This window comes from Salmo trutta, chromosome 28 (genome assembly GCF_901001165.1).
Source record: "Salmo trutta chromosome 28, fSalTru1.1, whole genome shotgun sequence".
Classification (NCBI taxonomy): Eukaryota; Metazoa; Chordata; class Actinopteri; order Salmoniformes; family Salmonidae; genus Salmo; species Salmo trutta.
Window position 1 is genome coordinate 33,642,577 of NC_042984.1, and position 11,187 is coordinate 33,653,763.

Consider the following 11,187-nt stretch of genomic DNA (forward strand, 5'->3'; position numbering starts at 1 on the left):
AATTGGGATTATAATATAAGGAAAGGCATATTGGGTATATAAATGGGTGTGTGTTGGCTCTATGGCATTTGCAATATGATTGAGAAGCTGGTATCGGAGGATCCATGTGGAATAAGAGCAGCTCACTGTGGCCACTAATAGGGAACATCAATCATGTTCATTGGGGGGAATCCTCCCTCTAACATCAACACTGATGGATGGAACCAAAGATATCAGACATATACTGTATACATACAGTATCACATGGTATATATAGGAAAACTGTACATGTAAGGAGCCCTTAGCAATACATTGTTTGAGCTTACTGGTTCAGGTTTAGCTCTGGTCCAGGGCACTTGTGCGCATTCCTCCACTTGTAGTGGGGGATTGTGCTCCAGTCGTAGTGGCGGAATGTACACTAACGTGGAAGAACTTTCACAAATTACTGGACCAGAGCTAGGTCAGTTTGGGCTCTTCTAGCTTGTTGCACCTTGGAGCTCAGAGAAGTGCTCCGTCATTTTGGGATAAAAACACACACAAGTGTTGAAGCAAGAAGGTCTGGAGCAAGAATTGTTGATACGAGTTTTGTTGTTGTCGTCAATTAAATCTTGAACTGGACTCTCCTTCTGGATACTGGCAGCAGAGCATGGCAAAGCTTCCTGTCTGCAAAAGAAAATATCCATGTTTTTATATTGCATTTATATGAAAAAAAAGCTATATCCACCAATTTTTCACATTTGTGTTTTTTCATCAGAAATTATTGATTACCTTCATGTGTGTGTAAAATCTTACTGTTCTCAATTTTTTTATTAATAGACTTTAGATGTGTATTAAAATGGGTTTTGTTGCAAAAACACTATTTATCAATTGTTTAGCTGGAATGGAATATTCAAGTCCTGTATATTTGGCTGTGATATGTGGTTGATGAATGAACTGTAAGTCGCTCTGGATAAAGAGCATCTGATTAAAATGTCAAATGTTAATATTTACATACAGATCTATATTGCTGTATTGATAATTCAATTCACAGTTCACTATGTAAAACTTAGCAGTACTACTTGTTTCTCTCAGTGAGGCGGATATATAGCGTTTTGCAACAAAACATGATTATTTGTCTCTCTGAAATGAAATCACCAAGTGATAGATTAAAAAGAAATACATGTATGCCATTGAACAACCCAATGACTGTATATATGAACCCCATGACTGATCTCTTATTGAGGTGAACATCCAAGTGTCTTGTTTTCATTAAATAAGCATATTATTTTTCTTATTATCTACTTCTGTCTGGCTTTTTGAGATCAACTTCTACAACGAATACATTATGTCTAATTAAGCAATAAGGGCCAAGGACTTGTGGTACTGTTTATGGCCAATATACCACTGCTTACCATTAGCCTTGGTATGTTGGCCATATACCACAAACCCCGGAGATGCCTTATTGCTATTATAAACTGTTTACCAAAGTAATTAGAACAATAGAAGTATTGTTTTGTCATACCCGTGGTATAACACTGTTTCAGACAATCAGCATTCAGGGCTCGAACCACCCGGTTTATAAGGCGCTTTTGATCATTTCTGGTTGCGCTGCTAACTTACGAGAGAGAAAGAGAGCATACCTCCTAGCATGTTTGTCTGTCTGTGAGTGTGGTTGTGTAGTCTGCACGTGTGTGTGTGTGCGCAAAATGTCTTTGATTTCATATCAATGACACTGCCTGACAATATCACAGACATTCTGTTGTGAATAAAGACTATAAGCATTGGCCACCGTACCATTTGAATTCAAGCAAACACATCAACAGTCAGAGCACATAATAATCTAATGTCCATTGAGTTAGTAGATGAGCCTATCAAGAGGCAGCAAAGAGCCATGCCTTTGCGTAAGTGCGCATGTGTGAAAGCAGAGAGTTCGCGCCAAGCATGAAAGTGGAATAGCACTGACTGTCTTTAATTCAGGTGAATTGAATTCGGGGAGATACATCAGCCAAGCAAATCCATGCATCTTTAGTTATGTTTCAGGTGCTGACCAGTGCTGTGGTTTGACAGCAGGTACTTGTTAGGTTGCTTTAGCTAAAGAGCTAGTTTACTAATCTGCTAATGTAGCCAGCTAGCAAGCTGCGCGAGCCTGCTGAAAAACGATGCCTCCACTGACTTTGAAAGGGATAACTGTGGATTTCCCTTTCACCCCATACGAATGTCAGAAGGATTATATGAGCAAGGTGATTGAGTGTCTACAAAACGTAAGTGTGCTTTATGAACCTTCAAACATGACCATCTTGCTATCAAAGTTAGCAAGCTATCCAGGAAGTGCATTTTTTTGTGAAATGTCATTGGTCGTCGGGTTAGATTGAGGTGGGTTTAAGATGGGTACAGTAACATGCTCAGATAAATTAATTAGCTAACTATCAACCTGAATTAATAAATGCAGGAATTAATACAAAATAATAATTTTAAAAAGTCTAATGCAAACAACCTAGCGACAGTGTATGGACAGTAGCCGCTACACAAACCAACAGATTCTCAGCAGTGCAAGGGGAACGCTATTGAACCTTTTTGGTTGAAACACATTTTAATAAGTGTATTTCAGAAGGTAAATGGGGTTCTGGAGAGTCCGACAGGCACGGGCAAAACCCTATGCCTGCTGTGTGCCACCCTTGCCTGGAGGGACTACTTCAAAGACACCATTTCTGCCAGGAAGATAGCAGAAAAGATGGGAGGAGCCGAGCTTTTCCCCAATACACCATTGGCATCGTGGGGGACCGCTGCAACAGATGGAGACACAACAAGTATGGGCACCACACACATAGCATCTGTTCTGGATGAAAAACTGCTAATCTATCATATAACTGCCATCGCGATGTTGCTGATTGCAAAACTAGGCTAATTCAGCAAAATATGCAGTCCAGTTCACATAGTTTGTATCAGTATTTAACAGATTGTTGTTTTTCTTAACACGCTTTATACATACTACATTTTGTTTTCTTTAGTAGATCACCATGCTTTTATATTTACACCTGTATGTTAATACATTTTTTTAATCCCTTTTATGATATCTTTGTCCCTTGTAGCTTATTATACTGATATTCCAAAGATCATCTATGCATCCAGGACACATTCTCAGCTGACTCAGGTCATTAACGAGTTAAAGAACACTTCCTACAGGTAAGGGCCTTCTTGTTAATCCTAGAAGACTCACACCCTTGTGTACGTTGCAATTATTGTCAGTGTTAAAATTGTGTTGCTCTCTGACTTTCAGGCCCAAAGTGTGTGTGTTAGGATCCAGGGAGCAGCTTTGTATTAACCCGGAGGTGATGCGTCAGGAGAGCAACCACCTTAAGGTACAGAAAGGATAGGAATAAAGTCTGAGAGGTCAACACAGCTTGGGATGAATCAACCATATTAGGATGGACAGTAGAGGTGCAGTGAGCTTCTGTCAACGTGCAATTAGTAGATGTCAAGTCAGAATGTGTGAGGCATCAAATTAGTTTGTGTTCTGTCTTTACCAAATCAGTCTATACCCTGTTCTAATCACTTTACCAAATCCATATGCTTTGCTTGTACAATACATGATTTACAATTTTCAATCTTTATGATATAAATAACACATTCTGTCCTTTACAACTTATTTTTATCCATAAATATACATGTTAGACATTCTTTTTGGATTTCAGAGTTGATCTATCCTGAATCTGACTGACATGGTATTCTCTTCCCAGGTTCACATGTGTAGGCAAAAGATATCCACCAGGTCGTGCGTCTTCTACAACAATGTTGAAGGTATGCGTGTAAAGAGATTGAGAGAGGATGGCTCATACCACAGAATTAAATCCAACACTACTATAATATATTACACTAGTAATATGTGTATCTTTATGCCTGATACTGTCTTTAAGCACAGACTTTTATTATCCTCTATGATTGAGGACATCGACATAATCTAGTAAAAACAGAAGTTCATAAGCTATTGTCTACAGCTGTCTCTTTTTTTTCTTCCCCAAGATAGTAATCGTCATTGACCAATAGCTGAATGAATTAAAATGCCTGCAATTAATTGTGAAATCGGATCTTTGATATTCTCCCATCTCCAGAAAAGAGCATGGATAAAGACCTGGTGAACTCCATTCTGGATGTTGAAGATCTGGTGAAAGCTGGCAACAAGCAAAGGTATGAAATCTCCCATTCCACCCCTTGTACTATTCCACTCCTTCTTCCAAACCCCTAGCTTTACCAGCTTGGCTACAAACCGGTATCATTAGTCTTGTTTATGGAGGGCATATTGGAATATTAATGTCTCTGGAGCATTTAAGCTGCAAATGCTGTTTCAGGGGATGCCGGTTGCCAGATATGAAGGATTTCAGTTATAGCTGGAGCCATCAGTTACAGTATGGCAGCCCACTGGATTCCCTCTGAAGTGCCACCCACACTGGCAACTAATAGAAACCTGGAAAACAGGAGGATGTATTTTGAGGCATTATGTTTTGTAATTAATTTGTCTTGCAATTCAGATCGGCAGGGGGTGTAAGGACTAGAGGCAAACTTTTGGATGTAGCCATATGGGATTTGTAATTATTCACTCAGCTACAGTTTTGCCAGGGAGGTTTAGTTTGACACTATTGTGTTTTTACAAGGTCAATTCTTTTCATACTTATTAATGAAGATTGATTGAATTCAGTCTTTAACTTCTTGGTGACAGGGGGCAGTATTCAGAAATTCAGATGAATAACGTGCCCAAATTAAACTGCCTGCTATTCGCGCCCAGAAGGTAGGATATGCATATTATTAGTGGATTTGGATAGAAAACACTCTGAAGTTTCTAAAACTGTTTGAATGATGTCTGTGAGTATAACAGAACTCATATGGCAGGCAAAAACCTGAGAAAAAAAATCCAACCAGGAAGTGACTTGTAGTTTTTCTATCTAATCCCTATTCAAACTTGCACTTCCTAAGGCTTCCACTAGATGTCAACAGTCTTCAGAACCTTGTTTTATGCTTCTACTGTTATTGGGCAGAGAATAGGAGCTGACTCAAGCCTGGGACCAATGAGTTGTTTACTGCGCAAGCACGCAGGCGCGTCGCTCCTTCTTTTTCTTTTGTAATGAATACGCTATTGTCCGGTTGGAATATTATCGAAGATTTATGTTAAAAAGACCCTAAGGATTGATTGTAAACATTGTTTGACATGTTTCTATGAACGGTAATGGAACTATTTGACTTTTCGTCTCTGGTTTTGCGCTCGCACGTTATTCATTTGGATTAGTGATCTGAACACGTGAACAAAACGGAGGTATTTGGACATAAATATGGAGTTTTTCGAACAAAAATAACATTTCTTGTGGGAGTGCATTCCGACGAAGATCAGCAAAGGTAAGTGAAGATTTATAATACTAATTCTGAGTTTAGTTGACTCCAGAACTTGGCGGGTAACTGTACAGCTTGCTTTGATGGCTGAGCTCTGTACTCAGATTATTGAAAAATGTGCTTTCGCCGTAAAGCTATTTTAAAATCTCACACAGCGGTTGCATTAAGGAGAAGTGTATTTATAATTCTTTCAATAACTGTTGTAAATTTGATCAACGTTTATGATGAGTATTTTTGTAAATTGATGTGCTCATTCACTGGAAGTTTTGGAGGGAATACATTTTCTGAACATCACGCGCCAATGTAAAATGGGGTTTATGGATATAAATATGAACTTTATTGAACAAAACATACATGTATTTTGTAACATTGAGTCCTGGGAGTGTCATCTGATGAAGATCATCAAAGCTTAGTGATTTAATTTTAGCTGTATTTCTGGTTTTTGTGACGCCTCTCCTTGCTTGGAAAATGGCTGTGTGGTTTTTCTTGTTTAGGCGCTGTCCTAACATTATCTATAATACTTGTAATACTTGTATGTTTGAGAAATTTGAATTTTGAGATTTTTGTTGTTTTGATTTTGCCGCCCTGCTATTTCACTGGCTGTTAATAGTGTGTATCGCGGGTCGTCCCAGAGAGGTTAACCTGTGCCCATCATCTTCATTCCAAATCACACTAAACTCAAGTTTTTTTTCTTTCTCTCTGCCGTACTCTTTCTTCATGCAATCATTGACTTATTTCTGGAGAGGACTTTAATATCCCTATTTTGAAAATGTATTGGTTTACTGGAGCATCCCTTTTTTCTTTGTCTCACAGTTGCCTTGTTTCCCTAGGGTCTGCCCATACTACCTCTCACGCTCCTTGAAACAGCAGGCAGAAATCATATTCATGCCTTACAACTATCTCCTGGACCCAAAGGTGAGCCACGTGTTCTTCTGTGATTCTGAGAATGCGAGGCCATATGGGTCGTATTTATTAGTGCACACCGTAGCAAAATGTTTTGCACCGAGCACAAAAACAAAGGTTTCTTATTGGATAAGTTAAGGTAGTCTCACCCTCTCCAAGTCTGTTGTCTTCTGTTTGGTGCCAAGTGAATATGACCCTGATGTGTGAGGAGGCGCAATCATTTCTCCCTGAAAATGGTCTTGACCATTCTTTAGCTTTATAGTACTAGCAAGTCATTTACTTAATCAAACAAGAATTCACAGAGCATCATACAGTATATCCAATGCTACCAAGTAAGATTTGTTGACCTGTCAGTTGACGGGCTTTGTTGAATCAAATTTAACTGCTCGTTATGTTGTATTATTGTTGAATCACACTAAAGGAAAAATGTCTGTTTTCTCTCTCTGCAAAGTTATAATGCAATATTTTAGATTTCAGTTTTAGCCAGTTGCTTAATAGTAGTACAAATGTAGGCTTTGGAGTAGATGTCGACCGATTATGATTTTTCAACACCGATACCGATTATTGGAGGGCCGAAAAAGCCGCTGCCGATTTATGATTTTTTTTATATATATATATATTATACACACACACACACACACACACACACACACACACACACACACACACACACACACACACACACACACACACAGCTCTGAAGTGACAACGATACTGAAGAGTCTGCTTAGGAGACAAATACTCTCAACTGTTTGAATAATATAAATAGAGTTTAAGTTACCTGTGATGAATGCTGAAAACAAAAACTGTAATTTCTATATGCAGGAAATCCTATTTTAATAATGGGCATGGTAAGAATTGACTACCAAAGTGCGAGTCATAATTCCCATGACACCTTCTAGCAAAATCTGAAAAGCAGTTCCTTCATTTATTCCATAGGATATTTTTAGATTAACTTAAAATAAGGTCTGTGTTTGGTTTAGGCTTACACCACCTTGCCAATTTTATAACTGTGTAGATATTCATAGGATATAACTCTGATCAATATAAGCGAAGATACATTTTTTTGTAGAGTGGATTTATGAAAATATGTTGACAAACGTTACCTAGTGAGATTTACACGGGTATCAAAACGCAGAGGCGGTTTAAGCACAAAACACAGACCTTATTTGAAGTAGATCAAGACATTCTCTATGGAAGACATGAACGGTAAAATAACGAAGGAACCCCTTTCAAGTTCAGCCGCAAGTTATTACAGGAATTATGACGCGTCGACTATTTCTCTTTAAACCATATACCTTTGACTATTATGAGCCTGCTGCTGCCTACCACCGCTCAGTCAGGCTGCTCTATCAAATATCAAATCATAGACTTAACTATAATATAATAAACCTTAGTTTCCGGATTTGACCATATTAATGACCTATCATCTCGAAAACATTATTCTTTCAGTGACATAAGGAACCGTTCCGTATTTTATCTAACGGGTGGCATCCATAAGTCTAAATATTCCTGTTACATCGCACAACCTACAATGTTATTTCATAGTTCTGTAAAATTCTGGCAAATTAGTTCGCAACGAGCCAGATTCTGTATACCCTGATTCTGCGTGCAACGAACGCAAGAGAACTGACACAATTTCACCTGGTTAATATTGCCTGCTAACCTGGATTTCTTTTAGCTAAATATGCAGGTTTAAAAATATATACTTCTGTGTATTGATTTTAAGAAAGGCATTGATGTTTATGGTTAGGTACAGTTGTGCAACGATTGTGCTTTTTTCGCAAATGCGCTTTTGTTAAATCATCCCCCGTTTGGCGAAGTTGGCTGTCTTTGTTAGGAAGAAATTGTCTTCACAGTTCGCAACGAGCCAGGCGGCCCAAACTGCTGCATATACCCTGACTCTGTTTGGAAGAGAAGTGACACATTTTCCCTAGTTAAAAGAAATTCATGTTAGCAGGCAATATTAACTAAATATGCAGGTTTAAAATATATACTTGTGTATTGATTTTAAGAAAGACATTGATGTTCATGGTTAGGTACACGTCGGAGCAAAGACAGTCCTTTTTCGCGAATGCGCACCACATCGATTATATGCAAAGCAGGACAGGCTAGATAAACTAGTAATATCATCAACCATGTGTAGTTAACTAGTGTTTATGATTGTTTTTTTTACAAGATACGTTTAATGCTAGCTAGCAACTTACCTTGGCAACGTAAAGCAGGTGGTTAGAGCGTTGGGCTAGTTAACGTAAGGTTGCATCCCCAAGCTGACAAGGTAAAAATCTGTCGTTCTGCCCCTGAACAAGGCAGTTAACCCACCGTTCCTAGGCCGTCATTGAAAATAAGAATGTGTTCTTTAACTGACTTGCCTAGTTAAATAAAGGTAAAAAAAACAACATAAAAATTTTTAAAAAATCGGCAAATCCCGATTTGTTATGAAAACTTGAAATCGGCCCTAATTAATCAGCCATTCCGATTAATCGGATTAATTGGAGAAACTGCTGTGTCATGCCTGCCTTGAAAAGGTCTAAGTGCTGCTTTTAGGTACTTGGTCATTCTTACTTACAGCACAAGTTTCTCATGTGCTAGCCATTAAACCCCTGTCAGGCTTATTTTAGACTGCTATATTAGCATGTTTTAGTCATGGATGCATATAGAATACATATTGGCTTTTAAAATCGTAGATTTTCACAAAATTGTGCTCTTTTCACAATTCATTTTACATTTCTTCCTCATTGCTTGGCAGAGTCGCAGGGCGCACAACATCGAGTTGAAAGGGGCAGTGGTCATTTTCGACGAAGCGCATAACGTGGTAAGTTGGACTGCAGGTCTTCTTGGTTTATTCATGAGCAATGGAGGTCATTGATAATTGATGATCCCCATCTTCACCCACCAACATTCTGAAACATCTAAGTTCCACGAAGATATAAAGCATTCAGCCTCTCTTAAAGGAAAATGTTAATACAATTTTAAGGTAGTCGATTATCCAAAGCACTTTTTTGGCTAAATGCCTTCATCGGGGCACAATAGGAAGATACATTTTTTTTTATAAGAGGATGTTTATGGGGTACATTGCAACGTGTGCACACAGTTCTGCGAAAAATATAATTAACACTACAAGTTGCAAAAAATACCACCAACACATTTCATCAATATACATTCCCCTATGTATTTATTTGGAAAGTAAAGCTAAATCTTTTAATTTGTCTCTTTACTCCAGCATATTGGATTTGAGATCAAATGTTTCATGAGTCAACAGTACAGAATGTCACCTTTTTTTTATTTGAGGGTATTTTAATACTTATCTGTTTTATCCCAGTTATTTTCTATCCTCTACCTTCAGGGTCGTGTTCACTAAAACACACTGTAAAACATGAAAATCAAAAAAGTATTACTGGACAAATTCAGGTAGTACCTTGCCTTTTTACAACCTTTTCTCCCTACTGAACAACACTATCCTGGTGTGTCCTATTATACCCCCTCCAGCCAGAGCCAGTGTGGCAGCCTTCCGTGAGAGAGCCTGAGAACAACCTGCTCTCCTCTGGGTGTTACGCAATCTGGCCACTGCCTGATCACACACACCGCACTGCAGTCAGTGTACACCCTCCCTGCCTGCCTTTTTAGACCACAACCAGATCGGAGTGGGGGACGGAATAGAACATGGGGAGGCGATGTGCAAGTCACGCAAGGGTGTTGGCGCCCAGCCTCCCGGCACTAATAGGAGACCCTGACTTTGCAATAATAACCCGGCAGTCATATGCTCCAAAACAAACTCCTCATGGCTACCAAGAACAAACGTCGCACAGCACTATAACATTGTGGAACATGGTCACGAATGGAGTCAGAGAGGCATATTTGTTATAAATAGTACATTTCTATCCACAATGTTTGCCTACTGTACGTGGCCCTGATTGGCTTCTCCCCCTTTGAGAAAAAATGTCCATTATCATTATTATAGCCCTCGTCACACTGTTGGCTTTCCTTTACAACTATTGTTTTTGACTGTGTGGATAGAGAGAGTTGAGTTATATGTATTTCAGTAAGGCATCAGCGACAGTAGCTGTAGTTTGCTTTTGTGAAACTAAAGAGCAGCCTTTAAATGACTGCCAGACAAACAGAAACTGCAGAGCACGAGCATGACTAAGCCAAATAATCAAGATCTGCATCCATAGTGTGTCAACAATGCCACCCCTAGTCCCCCCAAGCCCCAACTTCAATCCATTTTATAGGTTGGAAGAAAAAACGAGAACCAGCCAAGTTGATTTATGTCTCCATTTTAATTTCAGGCCAAACTTGTTTGCTTTCAGTGGCAGCCTCTTGTCTCTCTCTGTGTCTTTCTCCAACCTCCAGTCCAGGAGTTTGGAGTTATTTCAACTTTGAGAACAATCTGGAAGGCTGCCAAGTGGCTGGCTGTTGTTTCTTCAGTCTCCCAACTCTGATTGCCTACTGCAGTACTATACAGTGCATTCGGAAAGTATTCAGACCCCTTCACTTTTCACTTTTTCCACATTTTGATTCGTTACAGCCTTATTCTAAAATGGATTAAATAAAACATTTTCCTTATCAATCAACACACAATAACTCATAATGACTAAGCGAAAACAGGTTTTTTGAAATTGTTGCCTATTTATATGTGTGTGTGTGTGTGTGTGTGTGTGTGTGTGTGTGTGTGTGTTTTATATATATATATATATATATATATATATATATATATAAAAGTATTCAGATCCTTTTGTTATGAGACTTTCATTGATCATCATTGAGGTGTTTCTACAACTTGATTGGAGTCCACCTATGGTAAATTCAATTGATTGGACATGATTTGGAAAGGCCCAAACCTGTCTATATACCGTCCCAAAGTTGACAGTGCATGTCCGAGCAATAACCAAGCCATGAGGTCATAGGAATTGTCAGTAGAGCTCCGAGACAGGGTTGTGTATCAAA

The 11,187-nt window shown here is 38.8% G+C and overlaps 1 protein-coding gene across 2 annotated transcripts in view; it reads left to right on the top strand.

The window, feature by feature from the left end:
- Nucleotides 1-1,805: 1,805 nt before the first annotated feature.
- The window catches only part of rtel1 (regulator of telomere elongation helicase 1), a 64,827-nt gene continuing 55,445 nt past the window's right edge, over nucleotides 1,806-11,187 (top strand). The window contains exons 1-8 of one of the 2 annotated variants that reach the window (XR_003870267.1): nucleotides 1,806-2,219; nucleotides 2,567-2,765; nucleotides 3,048-3,141; nucleotides 3,236-3,317; nucleotides 3,696-3,756; nucleotides 4,068-4,143; nucleotides 6,168-6,252; nucleotides 8,990-9,055. Coding sequence is in view for 1 of the 2 variants with exons in the window: in XM_029719721.1 (XP_029575581.1) it covers nucleotides 2,118-2,219; nucleotides 2,567-2,765; nucleotides 3,048-3,141; nucleotides 3,236-3,317; nucleotides 3,696-3,756; nucleotides 4,068-4,143; nucleotides 6,168-6,252; nucleotides 8,990-9,055 (765 nt within the window). In the remaining variant the exon portion in view is untranslated. The remainder of the gene's footprint in view (nucleotides 2,220-2,566; nucleotides 2,766-3,047; nucleotides 3,142-3,235; nucleotides 3,318-3,695; nucleotides 3,757-4,067; nucleotides 4,144-6,167; nucleotides 6,253-8,989; nucleotides 9,056-11,187) is intronic. The other variant, XM_029719721.1, reaches the window with a different exon arrangement.